Here is a 20,960-nt window from a genome sequence, read left to right as displayed (position 1 = left end):
TCAGCTCGGGGCAGAATCTTAAAGAAACATAATTAGTATACATGATTTTTAACAGTGACTTTAAATCAGTAATGCGATTAAATTTTACGATTTACTTCATTATTATGTTTTTGATCTAATATTGTGTAAACCTACATCTAAATGTGCAAACTCCGTCGTGCAAGGCTTAGTCTTACTTTAAACAAAATGCTAACTCAAAAATTGTGAAATGCAAACCAATGTGAATGTACTCAATGTATACGTGATAGTACGAGTAACATGCTAAAAGTAACAAGCAAACAAAGTAAAGAAACAGGTCGAACGGTGACCTATAATAGTTGTTAATTTCTGTGTCAGTTTTGTCTCTTGTGGAGAATTGTCTCATTGGCAATCATACCACATCTTCTTCTTTTTATAATAAATAATTTCAAACTGAAACACTTCACATTATATTCGGAGACCAGAAGAGAAAAGGAGAGAATTAAAAACCAATTGTTCAGAGAACCATTGATGGTCTTTCCACCAGTAAGGATCTTTTTTATATGAAAATGTTAAAATTCGGTTTTAAATGTCAATTTTAGCGTCAAATGACAGCTTATTGGACGCTGATTCCAAAAATATATGGTTTCTATACAAAAAGATATACATAAGGGAGATCATTTTTACTTCCGGTTTAAAAGATGTTATTTCCGGTATGTTTTGATAGTTTACTTGACACTGATTCCAAAAGTAGATGGTTCTATATACTTTTACATTAAATTAGTACAAAAAATGGCTACTTCCGGTTTACAAAAGGTCACTTCCGGTTGGCTTTTTCAAGGTCACATTGATTGCAACCTTTTGCCAAAAGTCCCATGGCTTTATCATGTATATATAAGAGGAAAAAGCAAAGGTCAAAATCTAGAACGTTAAATTTACCTATGACCTTGAGCTCAATTGCAAGGTCATCAACCACGGACCTCAAATCAAAAGACTCTAGGTCTCTACTTTATATTGTTAATGAGTTATATTACCATACAACTAATATTAGATATAAAAGGGGGCAAAACTCGCATTAAATGTTACGTACCCTTTTAAGTAAAATTTACATGTTACGGCATGTCGCAACTAACAATTGTGTGAAAATATTTTGTCGATATCTTGTATGATTTCTGAAAATAAGAGATAACAAGCCAAAATCAAAAATTTGAACATGACCCTGACCTTTGACCTTGACCACATTTTCATACTTTTTGAGCAAGGGCCTCAACTCAAAAGACCCTAGGCCTCTTTCACTTATGGTTTTCCAGTTACAAATTTATTTCACTTATTTCAATACAAAAGGGGAAATTACTCTCATATGGGGTCTTCCTATAGCTTCGGTCAAAATAAAACGTAACATCCTGAGGATATAACGAGCAATTTGGAAAACTAAATTTGTCACTTTCTTTTACGGTTGCGGAGGAGATCTGATAACAAGAAAAACAGTGTTTGGGGAGATAACTCTTACAAAGAAAAGTGTTCGGTTAAACATGTTGAGTTTCAAAAGCGTATAGACTGTATGATCTCATATACAAAAAAACTAAGCGACATCTTTTGAAACATTTTTACACCGCAAGATAAAAATTAGGCGGAAGAAAAAAAAATTAATCAGAACAAAATCAATAGGTCTTTCCACACGAAAGGTGGAAAGACCTAATAATCGGTCTCAGACTTATTCAATTCTACGAAATCAATAAGTTTTTTTTATTTTTCAATCTGGAGTTGGTACAAACGCTATAGTTGATACGGTGTATTTGATTATTTTAAAGTCAAACTTCACCAAGAATCCTCACAGAAAAGCCTTATAATGCCAAAGGACAAACTTCAATTCTAAAAGTGTAAATTGATGACTTGGATGAAAGGTTGTCAAATTGACACTGATACGACATCTTGTATATATACATGCGTAGGATATTATTGAAAAGGCTTTCAAATACCAACTTAAACTACTGGTTAACCGGTTAATCGGTCGAACGATTATCCGAGTAACCGGTTAGGCAAAACTGTACGATTTGAAACACTAATAAATATGCATAATTATTTGTTTTTTCAGATAGAAGAAGAAAAATATGAAACCGAGTCTTTTTTGTTATTATTTATTTCCAAGTTTACTATTATAAACTATTCAAATGATTATTTATTGGTTTACAGTATTTCATATATAATTTGAGTCCATTCGTTAGAACTTGCATGGAATCAATGAGACGTCACGAAATGTATTCATTGTTATATTTAGTGTAATCTACAAGGATTGCAAGCGAATTTCCTTTTATTCTGAATAATGAAGAATTTAAATTGATATTACTTTGATTATTATCTCTTTCAAATTTAAATAAAAAGGGTAGGACCATGCAGCTATCAGTAAATTAATGAAAAGGAATACCTGTTTTTGATCATTAGATCCAGTATTCATGCATGCATATTTTGGCTACCACTTGTATTAATGTAGTAGAAATTTATTTCTGTGTTGATATAATTTGGTTACAACAGTAAAAATATTTACCAAAACAAGTTACTCTTTGAATGATAATATTATGGCACAGAGTCAGAGGGCCTATTTCACTGAGTCTGAAAAGTGAAAAAATGTGTTTCTCTAATTTTTTTTTACATATGTCTTTATTATCAAAATATATTTAGTAAAATTATTTTATTAATATCTGGGACTTCAAGTGGCACATTTGCGTAATAAAGTAGCACAAATTTGACACGGGCTAGTTCATAAAAAGCCTCAGCACATATTTTAAATTCAACATAGGTTCCCGAGAAGTTAAGAAAGAAATTTGAACTGGGTTGCGTTCAATATCGTAGCGGGCTACGTAGTGCTACGTAGATTTTGACTATTGAACGTGTAGCTATATAATAGGTATTACATATATATTGATAGCAGCTACGTAGCCGCTACGTAGCTGCTACAATATTGAACTCAACCCTGATATGTTGAAAAATCTTGACGCGCCGAGTGACGACCTTTGCCGGTTTGAAGGCTTCTCATTTTAATTCAATACGTTTAGTCAAAACATTTTTTTTATGTGAGAACTTCTAAAAAGTATATACAATTGGCATTTGTAATGTACAGCATGCTTTGATTTCATTTGATATGATTTTTTGGAGGAAACAGGGTCGTTTCAGTTGAAGAATAAATTTCCAAAAAATGCCCAAATATGGTAGTCACATGACTTCCAAAATGGGGTCAAACCGGGGTCAGCTTTCCGACTGGTTTGTTTCGAGAATATTCACACTTCGTGATGAGAATGCTTTACTACTTTTGTGTTTGTTAAACTGCTAATTTTTTATAAGCTACTGTAATGAATGAAAATTCTGGTCTAGCAGGTTTTTCAACGGTAGATTTTGTAACCTGTTCCGACTAGATATGTATATCGCGTGTTTTTTGAAAAAATACATTGATGATTTTATTTCTGATCTAACAAACAACAAGCCTAACACTAGTTTTTACCTTACAATCTGATATCAAATTAATGTTAATTTCTCACTCTTTCTGCACGCTGCACGTGTCGTCCAAATTTATAGTAGTTCTACTCAAAATTCAATTGGTTATTAACAATGCAAATTTAGTAATAGGTTTAGTTGTTAGCAGTAACATGTATTTTTTTTTCTTGCGAATATTTTTTTGAATAATATTTAATTGTATATTTTTACTAATTTAGAAACATATAAATACATGTAATAAATGCAGCAGCAACTGTTTATAGACTAATGTGACTCACGTTAATTAGTGACACAAAAGAAAGAACTGCAAACAACTTTGTTACTTAAACATTTAATAGCCGAACCTTATATAGTAACATTAATGCCACCCGTAAAAACAGCCACACTTTTTTCATGCATTTTTAACCTAACATCAAACTTTATACTTAGTATTACTGGTGCAGTTCATGTTATACTAGATCCCATCTATATATATATATTAAATATACAACTCGTCTAAACATCAACCCAACAATGTTAGATCTGTAAATTTGCTTTCGCAAATTTTTGGTTCTTCCCTCGCCGGGATTCGAACCCATGCTACTGTGATGTCGTGACACCAAATCGCCTGCACTGCAGCCGTCCCGCTAGACCACACGACCACCTGGGCTCTACAAAAATAGAGCTTTTGCTGGCCGTGTGTTACCTTTCCTCGTCAGTTTTAATCTAGCGGCGTACTACAGTACATGATATATAAGGCATGAAGATGTTATTGTTACAGATCAGCTAAATTATCTATAGTAAAGGATCCTACAAATTAATGTAATATACAGTCACAGAAAATAATTATATTTATAAGTACGTCTGAGTCAGTGACAACTCTACAACAGATGTATCCATCGGATCGCCATCAATGATGGTGGTACATGGCTGTGTACATAATGTATATACAACTCGTCTAAACATCAACCCAACAATGTTAGATCTGTAAATTTGCTTTCGCAAATTTTTGGTTCTTCCCTCGCCGGGATTCGAACCCATGCTACTGTGATATCGTGACACCAAATCGCCTGCACTGCAGCCGTCCCGCTAGACCACACGACCACCTGGGCTCTACAAAAATAGAGCTTTCGCTGGCCGTGTGTTACCTTTCCTCGTCAGTTTTAATCTAGCGGCGTACTACAGTACATGATATATAAGGCATGAAGATGTTATTGTTACAGATCAGCTAAATTATCTATAGTAAAGGATCCTACAAATTAATGTAATATACAGTCACAGAAAATAATTATATTTATAAGTACGTCTGAGTCAGTGACAACTCTACAACAGATGTATCCATCGGATCGCCATCAATGATGGTGATACATGGCTGTGTACATAATGTATATACAACTCGTCTAAACATCAACCCAACAATGTTAGATCTGTAAATTTGCTTTCGCAAATTTTTGGTTCTTCCCTCGCCGGGATTCGAACCCATGCTACTGTGATATCGTGACACCAAATCGCCTGCACTGCAGCCGTCCCGCTAGACCACACGACCAACTGGGCTCTACAAAAATAGAGCTTTCGCTGGCCGTGTGTTACCTTTCCTCGTCAGTTTTAATCTAGCGGCGTACTACAGTACATGATATATAAGGCATGAAGATGTTATTGTTATATATATATGTCCTACAAATAGGTAAACCCTAATTACAAACATAATGAAATATGTCTTTTTTAAGGCAGACCACAGGTAATGATGTATAATATTTTTTACAGTTAGGGACACTATAAGATTCCCGAAGCCAGCTTTTGTATTCAAAGAGAGTGTTGGTACGGCCCTAGTCCCAGTAGAACGAGAAGGAGGTTGCAAGGGCAAGGTCATTGTGAAATATGAGACCAAAGATTTGGTAGCCGTGAAGGGTCGTGATTACAGCATTGATCCAAAGCAGGAAATTGTATTTGAAAAGGGAGAAGTTTCCAAAATGATTGAGATCTGTATCCATGATGACATGGTACGTTATAGATTTGGTATTTGTATATTTAACAGATGTCATGTTAGAGAAAGAAAAAAAGAAAGGAAAACAATATGTGATAAAAACGACCTAATTTTTAAGTGACATTGAAATGAATTATTTTTTTAGGAATTTGAAAAGGACGAAAACTTTGAAGTTAGATTGACTGGAGTGGAAGGCAATTGTGAAATGGACAAACGAAAAACCAGATGTGTTGTTACTATTGTGAATGATGACGGTAAGGATCTCAAATAATGCTATCAATTGGATTGAAAATATATTACTATTTAAAGTTCGATAAAATCTCGACTGGCAACTCCTTGATAATGACATAGCAGATGAAAATTATCATTTAAAGTTATAACCTTTATTTGAGTAAAGAAGTACACAAAAAAAAACCAACAAGGCATGATGGTATGAGTTCCCAAATTCATCCATTATCTTATTTTAATTCGAGATTATCAATTTTTGATAATAATTATGTCTCATTTCCGATTTAAAGATATAATCCACAATGTTCAACATGCTTTGTGTAGTTGTTGATGCGTTTCCCTCAGTTTAAGTTTGTAACCCGGATTTGTTTTTTTCTCAATCGGTTTTTGAGTTTCGAACAGCGGTATACTACTGTTTTTTTTATTAGTTCACTGAAATCTGTTTCATAATATATACCTTACTATATCATTATTCCAAGATATATACAAATTTGCTTTGATGTATATTAATCTTATTAATTTTGCTTATTTAGATAGGTTGAAGGATAATCTTTCTGATCCAAGAATTGCTAATAAAATTATTAAAAAAAATTATAACTCCTAACATATTCATTACAGAATTTAAAGGATTTGCTGCCAGAGTAACTGATCTAACAAATGCTAACTTGGACTCACTCAAAATGTCATATACATCGTGGGGCAAACAATTCCAGGATGCAATGAATGTCAATGGTGGAGATGTGGAAAATGCAACCTTTATAGATTATATCTTGCATTTCTTTACGTTTGGTTGGAAGGTGAAAACTTGTATGTTACTTTTGTATACACACTGTGAAACATTATTTTTTTTCTTAAATTACTGAATTTATATACAAACATGAATCATATATTAATTAAAAATGATTTCTAGTAAGAAAATACGTCGCAAAAAAGAGGACACAAATTATAATTGCGAAATGTGTGTGTGTGTGTTTTTATATATATAATATATATATATATATATATATATATATATATATATATATATATATATATATATATATATGTACATGTATAAACGATTTATTATTCTAACTTTTCTATTGAAAGGTACATTAAACTCACATAAATTACGAAAGTCAATATGTAATGAAAATACATATTTACCCCAAATTGATATTTTTTCCAATCTCCAATTTTTTTATTTTTTTTTTAAATAGAAGTACAAAAATAAATACCTATGCAGTTTTCATGATACTCGAACTATTTTTCAGGTTATCTTCTCTTTAGTTCCACCAGCAAGTATTCTAGGAGGATATCTATGCTTTATTTGCGCTTTAATAGCTATTGGAGTAATAACTGTGATAATAGGAGATTTAGCTAACATATTTGGTTGCCTAATTGGTTTGAAACCGGAAGTCACAGCTATCACGTTCGTTGCTTTAGGAACTAACTTACCTGATATTTTTGCAAGTAGAGCAGCTGCAACATTAGAAAGATCGGCTGACAATGCAGTAGGAAAGGTGATTGGAAGTATTGCAGTCAATGTTTTTATGGGTCTTGGTGTTTCTTGGACGATTGCTGCAATTTATTGGGCTGCACAGGTATTCATATATTGTCATACTTTTCTGAGTGAAACTATTGAATTCAAAAAAAAAAATGACAAATGTAATATGTTTAAAAGAGGGACAAAAGATACCAGAGGGACAGTCAAACTCATAAATCGAAAATAAACTGACAACGCCATGGCTTAAAATGAAAAAGACAACAGACAAACAATAGTACGCATGACACAACATAAAAGTGCATAATTATTTTTGCATTAAACAGAATCGAATGCTTTAGATTTACCAAAGTTAGTGAATGAATATCCATATAACTCCACTAAAGAAACAAAATGTTCATATACTAGTAAATAGTTATCAAAGGTACAAGGTTTATAATTTTTAATTCGCCAGACGCGCGTAAGTTTTACTTGAAGCAACATATATATATATATGTATGACATACCTTCGTCACGATTTATATTATGGACATCTTTTTCTTTTCAGGGCAAAAACTTTGAAGTACAATCTGGTAGTTTGGTATTCAGTGTAATAATATATTTAATTTGTGCAGTAATAACATTAGGGCTTTTAATTGTGCGACGTTTAACTGGTATATTTGGAAATGCGGAACTTGGTGGTCCAACAGGTCCAACGATGGCATGTGGACTATTTCTCATCTGCCTATGGTTCTTGTATGTTCTGTTGTCATCATTACAAAGTTATGAATATATTTCGGGAATATAAACTTTATTTCAACTACTGACTAGTATATCAAATTGTTGTAGAATGTGATATTGTTATTATATATTTAGTCGTTGATTTGGTTTTAATGTTACATGTATATATTGATAATGTTCTTTCCATTAACAATCCAAACTTTTCTGATTGGCTTCCATTAATATATCCTCCAGAAGTAGAAATTAAAGAAACAACCGAGAAACGGCTTCCTCCGCCTCATTTTTAGACTTATATTAAAAGCTTGATATACATAGTCATCTCAGTACCAGAATCTATGACACACGAGTTTAATTTTGAAATTATTAATTTCCCCCACCTTATTCCCACATCGTTGTCAATGTAATGGAATTGTATGCGACTGTCATACAAGGGAAAAGTAACCAAAGAAAGCTTATTGCATATCTTTCGGAATGAGCATACAGTAAAAATATTTGGATTGCATTTCAAAACCTACCTTTTCAAATGCAGATTTAGTTTAAAAAAGATAGACGCAGTGGATGTTATTTTTGGTAGCGGGGGAAATATCGACCAATATAAGGCAGTTTAACAAATAAGGTTGAATTAAAAAATCTTATATAAAAATTCAGGAAAAAACCTTCTATGAAAGGTATTACTGTATATTTTTACTATTTTTATAAGAATAGAACAATATACGATTATTGTTGAGTAATATGAGCAATTAAGCCCTTATACACGGATAAATCTGCATGTGAAATACCGATAATATTGCCCTGTCGATATAAATCAAGAGTTAATAATGCTATTCGGACAGCCGGGGATTAAAATCATCAGAACGCAGACGATCCAAGAGTAAAAATAGTTAAACCGTCTGATTTATTCTTCCCAACTATAGCTAGATGAAATGAATTGTAATAGCATAATATTAAGTACTTGGATGAGAAATCGGAAATTATATCTGACAATGTTGACAAATGTGAAATGTTCAGATGTGAAATTCTGTATCTTATTCACGGTAGATTTCTTAGTTTATTTTTATTAAAAGGATTAAAATCATTTAATATAAGTGTTACGAACTGGCTGTTTCTGTATTGTCCCTGTTATTGATTATCGATCAGGTGTGGCCCTAGACTCTTCGAGACTCGTGTCCAATACAGCTAACCTTAAATCTACAACAGGGACAATACGGAAACAGTCAGTTAATAATACTATTTTACTTATCGCCTACACACACACAAAAAATGGTTGCAATTACAATCTGTCTTAGGGGACTTATTGTTATATTATTTGTTTCTTTCGGTAAGTTTTTAGAGTTGGTGTAATCTTTTAGACTTGTAAAGGAACTGTGTTAAAATACCACAGTTAAACCTGTACATGTGTAAGTTTGATGTATTCTGTCTTTATGTCAAAAATAAATAATTTACAGAAAAAAAACTATGCCTTTATGAATTTATCGCAAAAACAGTTTATTAAACGCTGGAAACCGTCAGAATTAATCAACATTTTGGATACAAAATGTGAAAATTGAACTAAAATCTATAAGACGATGTTGAACTTACCAAGACAAACTTTTTTTTTGCGATCAGGATGTTTGGCTTATTGCATCCTATCATGGCGTGTACTTATCATAACTTGTAGAGTTCGGTAAAACATGTTTTGATAAAGCCAATACACCTTGAATACACACAAAACTTTTATAGATTAAATTAAGGCGAAAGTAGTATTCTGATGTTCTAGGTCGTAAGTCGAATTAGAAGGAACAAACAAAAACCTGAGGGTATAGCATGGACTAACTGCAAAAGAAGCGAGACCGCGTGGCAACATGTTAAACGCCTCCTGCTATGAATCCATCATCCGCCATGCGAATTCGCACTCAGTTAAAATGCCACAATTGATAAAATAAAGATCACATAACTTTATTGGTATATAAAGATCTAAGACCGAGAAAACATGTTTCCGGTGAGTTGAGACGCCGACACATCGAATCAGGCAACCAATTCGTGGTGTTGACCGTAAAACTAATGTTTGCACCTGTCCTAAGTCAGGAATCTAATGTACAGTAGTTGTCGTTTGTTAAATGTAATTTATACGTGTTTCTCGTTTCTCGTTTTTTAAATAAATTAGACCGTTGGTTTTCCCGTTTGAATGGTTTTACACTAGTAATTTTGGGGCGCTTTATAGCTTGTTGTTCGGTGTGAGCCAAGGCTCCGTGTTGAAGGCCGTACATTAACCTAAAATGGTTTACTTTCAAAAATTGTTATTTGGATGGAGAGTTGTCTCATTGGCACTCATACCACATCTTCCTATATCTAATCATAGTACGTCACATCCGGTGTTATACAAAAGGAGTCGAAAAATAATAATACCTTGAGTTTGAATTAAAAATCCTATAATTTATTGCAGTAAAAAGTTCTGAGTCATAAACATTTATCTTTGATGTTTCAAAGCAACATTCATTTTTCTATTTGGTGATTCTATTAAATATTTTCAAACCTTGAGGTACAAATGGAAGTTTTTAACGACCTTGACTGGCTATACAGTACTTGCACGGTCAGTACTTGAGGTAACATGGTTAATATAAAAGGTTGTTAACAGGAAAACAAGGGACGAAAATTGATTGGTTATAACTTCCATTAATTTATATACAATGAAACATTACGTGAAATTTTGTGTGTTATACTAGACAGGATAAAACTTTACTCATGCCAAATTTTTTTATTTGAAACACAGATAAATTCTGCACATTTTTTGGAAAAGTGCCGATTTAACAAACAAAAATAGGGAAACATCAATGATGGTATTACTCCTGTTTAGGGAAGCTGCACATGCACCTTTCACCTTGTGTGTACTCTCATTTGTTAAAATTTTATGCTATTTCGGTGGACTATTGTAGAAATCTAATATGCTGTGATGTGGATTGAGAAAAAAATCCTGAAGTAGGGCTCTACCGTGAGTGTAAGTAGGCAGAGTAAGACATATATAGTGTTTTTGGGGAGCTTTACTATACCTTTCCTTCTTATTTCCTATATTTTGTAATATAAGAAAACCTTTTTGAAGCATTTACACCAAACTATTTACTTAAAGGAAAGCATTATGTGTCCCTTTCTGAAGAACGGCGTAAACTTAAGATTTACGTAACTACTTATTGAAACCTCCATGAAGTCAGTAAAATATAATATACTAGAACACACGCGTGATATCGCGGGTCTGTGACTGAATTAAAGTATATAAATATGCGTAAGCCTTATTTTAGTATTGGTATTGTCATCTGATAAAGTCATGCCGATTATAAGATGTACAGTTTTCTCTTCTTTCAAAATCTTTCTGTTTGAAGTTATCGACCTGGAACTTATCAATTATTGGTAATATTAATTATTTGGAAAACAAAAGGGCCTGGAATGGAATATTTTTTAATCAACAGCATTGTCCTGTATTATTTATAAATAAAGTTGAATTCTTTGATTCGATGTTTTACGTCATGCCGGCAAACAAATTGAAAACTGTATCTATACGCATTATTTTAAGTCCAGATTTTTAGTATTCGTGTTGTCATCTTAGGAAGTCATACTTTAATTTAAATACTACAATAGGGAAAAATGTGACAATGATTGAATTTAGTGTCAACCCTGTGATTGTGACCCATGTATATAGCAAAATCCTAAATACACCGTTTGGTGGTGCGCCTGTCAGATGCGGAACGCACAGATAATGTATAGGTAACATGTGAATATACTATTGGTATCGGTATCGGATTCGACCCGGAACTTGTTAATTATTGGCAATATTAGTTATGTGGAAAACAAAAGGGTCTCGAGTGGTGTAATTTTTAATCAACACCATTGTCCTGTGTTAGCTATATATAAAATTAAATTCTTTGATTTGTCGTGTTTACCCCATGACGGCTGACAAATTGGACCTCGTTATTTTAGTATTATAGATATATACTTGATTCAGCTTGAACACTTCAATTCTTTATTTATGATCACGTTTCTTGATAGTTACCTCGTTTGACCTCGTCGCAGGCAAAACAATTAGATTTTGAAAATATGCGTTCGTGATTTTGAGGTTCTGACCAGACCTCTCTCTCAGTACTGCTATGGCTTGATATTAATTATCACTTGTGAGTGGTAATAAGGCAATACATTATGTGGCTATGCCCTGAATTTGATTTTGCAAATACGTTAACGTCTGTTAATGTTTGACTATCATGTACAATATATAAGAACATAGATTTGGTATGATTGCCAATGAGGTAACTACACAAGAGACCAATTGACAAAGAAATTAACAACTTAAGGCCACCATATGGCCTTCAAAAATGAGAAAAGCCAATACCGCATAGTCAGATATAAAAGGCCCCGAAATGACAAATGTAAAACAAATCAATCGAGAAAACTAACGGCCTAATTTATGTAAAATTGAGAAAGGAAATGGTGAATATGTCAAAGCGACAACCACCCGACCATAGAGCAAACAACAGCCGAAGGCAACCAATGGGTCTTCAATGTAGCGAGAATTCCCGCACCCGTAGGTGTCCTTCAGCTGGCCCCTAAAAAATGCATAATAGTACAGTGATAATGGACGTCATACTAAACTCCGAATTATACACAAGAAACTAAAATTTAAAATCATACAAGACTAACAAAGGCCAGAGGCTCCTGACTTGGGACAGGCGCAAAATTGCGGCGGGGTTAAACATGTTTATGAGATCTCAACCCTCCCCCTATACCTCTAGCCAATGTAGAAAAGTAAAAGAATAACAATACGCACATTAAAATTCAGTTCAAGAGAAGTCCGAGTCTGATGTCAAAAGATGTAACAAAAGAAAATAAATAAAATGACAATAATACATAAATAACTACAGACTACTGGCAGTTAACTGACATGCCAGCTCCAGACCTCAATTAAACTGATTGAAAGATTATGTCTTCATCATATGAATATCAGGTACAATCCCTCCCGTTAGGGGTTTAGTATCATACTATCATAAAATATATGAGAAGAACATAACCCGTGTCATGCCAAAAACTGTTTTTTTAGAAGTAAATGTGTTTAGTTCCGATGCAAAGACCCTATCAGTGAATCAATGTTAAAGCCAAAATATGCAATCTTTAATGACCTGACAACAGTATCGTAACTATATCCCCTTTTAATAAGTCTATTTAAAGGTTTTGTTAGTTTCTGAGGAGAATACTGACATTTTTGTGCTTTATAAAGAATATTTCCATAAAATTTTGGATGTGAAATACCTGAACGTATAAGATGTCTGCATGTTGAGTTATATTTACGAATTATTTCCTTATACCGGTGATAAAATTTAGTAAATGTTTTGACCAGTTTGTGATATCGAAAACCCTGGTGTAATAATTTTTCAGTAATACATAAATTTCTCTCGCTAAAATCTAATACATTGTTACATACACGAGCGAATCGTACAAGTTGAGATATATAAACACCATAAGATGGTGACAAGGGAACGTCACCATCTAAAAATGGATAATTAACAATAGGAAATGAAAAATCATCTCTTTTATCATAAATTTTTGTATTAAGCTTCCCGTTTATGATATAGATATCAAGATCGAGGAAAGGGCAGTGGTCATTGTTATCATTAGCTTTATTTAAAGTAAGTTCTACAGGATAAATTTCTTTAGTATACATACTGAAGTCGTCATTATTTAGAGCCAATATATCATCCAAATATCTAAAAGTATTGTTAAATTTTTGTATCAAATGTTGTTTTGATGGGTCTTTGCTAATTTTAGTCATAAATTGTAACTCATAACAATACAAAAACAGGTCCGCAATAAGTGGTGCACAGTTAGTCCCCATTGGAATTCCAATAACTTGACGATATACGGAATCTCCAAAGCGAACAAAAATGTTATCAAGTAAAAATTCAAGTGCATAAATAGTATCAAAGCATGTCCAATTGACATAGTTCTTTTGTTTATTGCTACTAAAAAATGATCTAAAAGAGTTTGAACATATGTACTCGCATTCCGACTTTTTAAATGCCCAGTTAATTAGGGATGTGAATTTTTTCTTAATAAGAATATGAGGCAAAGTGGTATATAGGGTAGAAAAATCAAAACTTTGAACAGATTCAAAATCACCAATATATGCATGCAATTTATCAAGTACTTCCAACGAGTTTTTGACACTCCAAAAGTAATTAATTCCACTATTTTCAAAGGCCTTATTTGAACAATTTATTATCAGGTTTTTTATTGTACCAAGTGTACTAGTAAGTAAAACAGACAATTTAGTAGTAGAACAATGGCTGGAAGATGAAATAAATCTATATTTGTAAGGTTTTTTGTGCAGCTTCGGAAGCCAGTACATAGTTGGGACTTTCATTGTGTTTGGTTCTGCTTGTAAAGAAGTAGCTAAAAGTTTATGTTTGTTACAGATGTCGTTTTCTGAAAATGAAGTCAGTTGGAATGTTGGTGAATTCGTGATTTCCTTTTGCAGAACCTCTATATAAAATTTACGTCAAACAATAATGATATTATTAGCAGCTTTATCAGCCGGGACAAAAACAAATTCCTTGGCTAGTTCTGTTAGTTTATTTTTGATACGCGAAATAGGGTTTTTATAGTTTTTGTTGAGGGTAAAATGTTCTTTAAAATGTTGTATTCGAATATCAACTATCTTCATTACTGAATTAATAAAAGAGTCCAAAGATGTTTTGTCAGCTTTTTCCCGTTTTACCCATTTCAAACAGTAGGCGCGAAGTGAGTCGTTGATGATATTACGACACTCATTCCAGTTAATAGTTGACGGGGGACGATATTTAGGTCCTTTACTGAGGAATGATTTTAACTCTCGGTCGCGACCGAGAGGGTAGACTGTCTGTAATTTTTTAATCCAATTTAATTCATTTATTTTTCGTGATCGTACAAACTTGGAATGAGATTCACCAGGCTGCTTATTTACTACTTCTAAAGGTTGAACTGTTAAATATTTAATAGGATGACTGTGCTTCTTAAGATGTTGATAAATGATACTTTTGAATTTATTGGGTCTTTTAAAACGATACAGGTGTTCTTGCGTGCGTTTAGATAAATATCGCCCAGTTTCACCTACGTACTGAATACCGCATCCCGGTTTGTTTCATGTGAGTAAATAAATAATACTGTTTGTTTTTCAAGTAATATCAGTTTCAAAATTTAGAGAAAATGTGCGACCATTAAATGTGGACCTTACTGTATTGTTGGTGGAAAGACGGGGACACGTAAGTCATTTTTTGGCATGACACTTATCGATAGAAGGGTAACCACGATTTGTATTGTTAAAAACGTTAGCTATAGTAGTATTTTTAGATAAGCGATTCTGAAGATTGAGACGTGTAGATACCCTTTGAACGAGTTTAGTATTTAATATTTTTCCATTTCTAAGCTTCATATTTGTTTTTTGGTATGTAGATTTATTACAAAGGAGCAAAGACTGGCGTCCAGAATATGAACCATCACACAGTAGATTAAATTGTGTAAAAATGATAAAACTGTTCGGCTCAAGACGTCAAATGCTTATTGTCATAAGTTACCCGACAAATTTAAAAAAAGAAAGGGTATATCAAGGTAGCGACTGACGTCTGACTAAATAGATGAATGGGGCTGAATATTAAAATACTACTTTTTGATAGATATTCCTAAAGTAATGAACATAGAGAAGTTCTCGCTCGGACACACACTCTATAATCTAGTATAATATAAGAGCATAAACCTTAAGCACGGGGAGGCACTCTACTGTCTCCACACGGCACTAAAGACAAACTCTGTAAAAAATAAAATTGAGAAAGGAAATGGTGAATATGTCAAAGCGACAACCACCCGACCATAGAGCAAACAACAGCCGAAGGCAACCAATGGGTCTTCAATGTAGCGAGAATTCCCGCACCCGTAGGTGTCCTTCAGCTGGCCCCTAAAAAATGCATAATAGTACAGTGATAATGGACGTCATACTAAACTCCGAATTATACACAATGTGTATGCATCAATTATTGTCAATGATGACTCCCACTGCATTCTACGGTTGATACAGTAGCGAATCGGGAAAACTGTAATAAGACCTTATTACGACATACAGACCTCTGTACGCTTCTTCAAATCCTTTCCGATTGCATTACGATCTCAATACGAGTCGACTACGATCGAACCAAATGCATCATGAAATAAGTTCTCACTCAAATACGTCGTCACCCAAGATGAAGTTTAGCATATTCAGGTCATCATTAGGTAAGGGGTCTGACTCTGAAAATCCAATAATCTTACCTTTCAAACAATCCTTTAATTTTAACTCGTTATAAATATATTGCATCCACCGAAAAAAGGAGCACTAAAAATACCAAAAAAACAAGGACCCAGACGGGCTTCTAATAGCAACATATTTTCAATCGTGCACAATAGACGTGTGGCACGTTTTGTCTTCTCTGAAATACTTTTGTAATAGCTCGCCATCCATTTGATTCTGTTGGACAGGGTATGAGTAAGATCCTGAAAAATATGATAAACCGGTTGTTACGCTAAGGAACTTTTTCTGTTTTAAATGATGCCGTGATATTCAAATTTATGAGACTAGGCCACGAGTATGGAATTCTATTGTTTTAATCAATATGTCACTGGTTTTTTTTTTTTGGAAAATATGGTCAAACTTACGCATGTTTATGAATGAGTCAGAGTTTCTTTAGCTTTTCTAAGTTATGGTAGATTTCAGTTATGTGAGTCGCTCATGTATCCCAACCCGGCAATTATAAACACAGCGTCGCACTTGCATTTCGGCATGTCGCACCTAGCTTCCAAGTTGAACAGAGCGTATTAATAAAAACTTCAGTCAACATATCTATCTAGCTAGATAAAATATGCGTTTATTATTATCTTACCTCTCTATACATTTCAGCATCTAGGAATGTGATCAGTTAAAAGAAACAAAGTGGAGACCGTGTATATTTCATATGCAGTTAGTAGGCGGTGCTTATTTCAATACACGGTTAGTTGTGGTGTTACATATCTTCATAATTGAAGGAAAGTGAAGGTTACAAGAGCCCCTCCCCCCCACCAGATGGTGCTCAGAATAGAATCCTGTACGGCTTCTGATTGGATGATACAGGATCGGAATTACTTTTAATCGAAAGCTTATCCAATTAGGTTTAATAAATGCAGAAAATCATATTTACATTTTACAAAGTTTTGAAAATATCTTCCATTACTGCACGTCGGAGCCATTGGAAATATGCCTTTTTCATTAAGCGGAAAAAATAGACGATCTTTTTCAACTGCATTTAAAGTCTTTTTTGCCGCATGACCGTATATATATTTTTGGTTGTAATGCGGCAAGTTGAATGCTGGCATTTCTAGTAGCAGGAACTTCTACACGTTTTCCCCTATTGTGTGTAGTCTTCGAGGTAAAATAATATGGAACACCAGTGGTACACGATGGAAAATGGTCAGAAAAAATAAATCGTTTGTAAAATTCAGTTTACTAGCGACATAATACGATTTATCTTACCTCTTATACATTTCTAGGATTATGATTGGTTAAAAGCGTCCGCATGGAGACCGTGTATATTTCATATTAGGTTAGTAGGGAGACGGGGCTTATTTCATACACAGTTAGTAGTGGTGTAGTCTGTTTCCCGGCCGTTATTGAAATTCTTGACATTTGTATATTCCGAAGGCATACTGAATGTTTTACGGAGGGGACCAACCTAGTAGTGGTTTTACGTCCCTGTATAAAAACAAAACGGTACAGAGAAAGAATCGTAAAGGTTTCAACAGACGAAGAAATTGATGATTAAGATTGAAATAAATTTATAAAACATATTTAAACCTAACAAGTTGTTATTGTTGGCATCTGTTTTTGTAGAAACAATGGAAGTAGTTTCTTAATGCTAACAGTATTGAAAACTTGCTCATTTTGATAAGTCACTAGTCTAAATTTCACACGTTAAGATAGTCGGTAAGATAAATTCGTTACATAGTGTGCTAGTGACGTAATACGGTATATATGGGGTTAGTAAATTCCATATGGGGTGAGAGCGTCGCTCTCACCCCATATGGAATTTACTGACCCCATATATACCGTATTAGGTCACTAGCACGCTATGTAACTAATAATTTATGATTATATGTTGAAGTCAACCAATTACATTTAAGAGCAGAGTATCCAGAGGAAAACTATCGGTAATCAACACTAAAATATAAGTACACACAACCCCCACTGGCCCGCCTGTATTACTAATGTAGATGGCCGATGAAAGGAAACAGAACTTAAAAAATATCTCATTTAACTAGTTTTTTGATTTTACGCGTTTTGTAAATGTTCGACAAATAAGTAACGAAGCATTAAAAGCCAATTGGTCAGAAGTATTTTTCATTTAATTGATAATATGATTAGAAAAAAAAAATAAACACAATAATTACTCTTCAAAAACTTGAATCATTTCAAGCAGCCTCGGGTGCATATGCAAAACATTGACCAGTGAAATGTTGATCTTAACATTCTATACATCGAATTATATTTGAAAAAAATATGAACTTTTGTAATTCTTCGGAGATTTATACAGCAATTTTAAATTGATGTCATTGATATTTCTTTAATCGAACGACTTATTTCATCTCTTCTCACTTGCTGTATTTAACTTGCCTACCATATGTTTTTCTGATATTTTCATCAGGTTAGCTCGAGATGAAAAAATTGGAAAGCAAATATATAATTTTTTTGAGAGAGAAAAGGACATAGATTGGGCATGCAAGCTCGTCATTGTTCACTTTGTGTGTAAGTGCAGATGTTTAAATCCAATGAGAAGATAACATGTATTCAGAGACGATTTTCATAGACATGTCGGAATTGAAACACAAATTGTTAAAGACAATTACAACACAAGGTGGTTGAACATGGCAGATTTTCCAAAGCCTCAGTTTTCGGCGAACAGGGTAAACAAAGATTAGAGCCTTCAACGTTGATTACAGTCTACCATTGAACAACAGTTTATTAGTCCGTGAATACAAAAATGTGTATGATGCGCATTGTTGTTTAAAGGCCAGCTGAATCCAACATCGGGTACGGGATTTTTTCGCTGCGTTGAAAACATATGGTGGCCTTTAAATGTTCTAAGCTCTTTGGTCAAGTTATTGTCGTTTTGGCACAATCCTTTTTTCCATTATCTATTATATAGTATGAGATAAAAGTAATTTTTATAGCCATTTTGTTTTCGTTACAAAAATGTATTGTCCGTCCCCCAATCAACATGTATAGACCTAGTGATTCGTTCTTTTGTACTTTTCTCAGATTTAAGACAGTCGCTATTTCCTGAATCAGAATGATATATCTGTGTCTCTCACCTTCCCTTTTAGACAATGTTGGATCATATATATACTCAGTATTGTATAGGATTATAGAGGTCCATTACCTTAAAGGAAATAAAAAGTTCAACTAAAGCTCTATTCTTATGAGTCTATTGGGTTTTCTTTCTTTCTTACTTTCCTCTATTAACAATTATGTCTTTTGTTTAATTTATATACATTAATGAAAATGTGGGGTTAAGCATGGATTTGACTGACTCGCTGTAGAAATGTAAATCTTAAAATTTATTGGTATTCAAAAAAAACCAGGCAGCTGTTCATCATTCCATTAAATCTTTACATTTATTCTCTGTGTGTTGTGTAATAATACTAGATGTACTTGCTAGTTGTAAAATTATTCCTCGGAACTTAACTGTTTTATTTTTTGCTTTTGTTTTGTAGAACTTAACTTTAAATAAATACAGTAAAACACTGTTCAATTTTGATCTGCAATAGATTACTGCATATTGTAATGGAGTTCAATATGAATAAATCAAGTCTAACCAGAGATGGGTCTGATTACTTTCAATGTAATTGATTAAATTACAATTACTTTGTCATTTGTACGATTAGATTAAATTAATGATTACACCATTTCTGAAAGTGTCTGATTAAATTAATGATTACATTGGCAAAGTAATCATGATTACATCTGATTACAATGAATTAAAAAAAAGCATTTTGAATGATGTGAATGAATTAACGTTTAATAAAACTATAGTTCTTTTTAGAAAGGATTTTGTTTTATATATATTTTAAAATGATAACTTCAAACTTCATCTTTTTAATAAACCACAAAAGTTCACTACAGACCTACATGGACATTGTGTCACCGATAACACTTTATCATCATTGATCTCTGAATTATTTTGACTTCAATTGAATATGGCTGTATAAAGAGTTTGCTGTTTGTCTTCTGACCTCTTCCAGACTTTATATGTATTTCAAGGTGCAGTTTTTTTAAGTTAAAATATGGATGATCATGATGATAAAAAGTTACCAGATAAAGATTATGTACAATATATTTTACTAAGGCCTTCTTAGGCTAATGGTGACTTTTAAATATTGTAACAGTTTATTTTTTACTGAAGTATACAAATCAATTAACATGCTGGATAAAGTAAACCAAACTATCTTAACTTATTAAATATCTATTAAATAAGAATATCAAAAAGGTTCATTTATTGACCATAAACAGTTCAAGTTTTTTCCATTGTAATCAGAATGTAATCAAAATGTAATCAAGATTACAGGGCATTTTGAAAAGTAATTGATTAAATTAAATTACATGTAATCAGATTTTTGGGTGATTAATGATTACAATGATTACTTGAAAATTTGTAATCAATTACAGCTGATTAACGATTACAATTACAAGTACCCCAAGTCTGAACTGTCTAACAAGGTTGGTAGATTTTATCTCCAAAATGTTTTAATATGGGATGCAGATTTCTAATGATCAATGTCTCAATCAAAACTTGTTTACTCTTCTAGTAGTTCAGAACTCGACATATGATATAGATCCCTGTCTATCGTTGAAAAACCTTTCTTGTTTTTGTTTTGTTTTAGTTTTCAGTTAATGGTTCGGTTGCTGCCTCATTGCGGCCCACGTCTCCTTTTTATTGATCGGAAAGCAAAATGGTTATCAATGGTAAATTTATTTGGTATATCGTGTCACTTTTGATAAAATACAGTTTCTACACTTTAAATCTATATGCCGATATTTCATCATTTTGAAATAAAAGAATAGAGTTA

General features: G+C 33.1%; 1 protein-coding gene across 3 annotated transcripts in view; it reads left to right on the top strand.

The window, feature by feature from the left end:
* Positions 1 to 9,349, top strand: part of LOC139487915 (sodium/calcium exchanger 2-like) — a 91,732-nt gene extending 82,383 nt beyond the window's left edge. For 2 of the 3 annotated variants that reach the window (XM_071273145.1, XM_071273146.1), the window contains 5 exons: positions 5,191 to 5,426; positions 5,556 to 5,664; positions 6,257 to 6,435; positions 6,892 to 7,221; positions 7,669 to 9,294. In XM_071273145.1, the coding sequence (XP_071129246.1) occupies positions 5,191 to 5,426; positions 5,556 to 5,664; positions 6,257 to 6,435; positions 6,892 to 7,221; positions 7,669 to 7,908 (1,094 nt within the window). In that variant the 3' untranslated portion in view covers positions 7,909 to 9,294. Of the gene's footprint in view, positions 1 to 5,190; positions 5,427 to 5,555; positions 5,665 to 6,256; positions 6,436 to 6,891; positions 7,222 to 7,668 lie in introns of all 3 variants that reach the window. The other variant, XR_011655902.1, reaches the window with a different exon arrangement.
* The last annotated feature ends 11,611 nt before the right edge of the window (positions 9,350 to 20,960 follow it).

Source organism: Mytilus edulis, chromosome 9 (genome assembly GCF_963676685.1).
Source record: "Mytilus edulis chromosome 9, xbMytEdul2.2, whole genome shotgun sequence".
Classification (NCBI taxonomy): Eukaryota; Metazoa; Mollusca; class Bivalvia; order Mytilida; family Mytilidae; genus Mytilus; species Mytilus edulis.
This window is presented reverse-complemented; position numbering and strand designations above follow the sequence as displayed.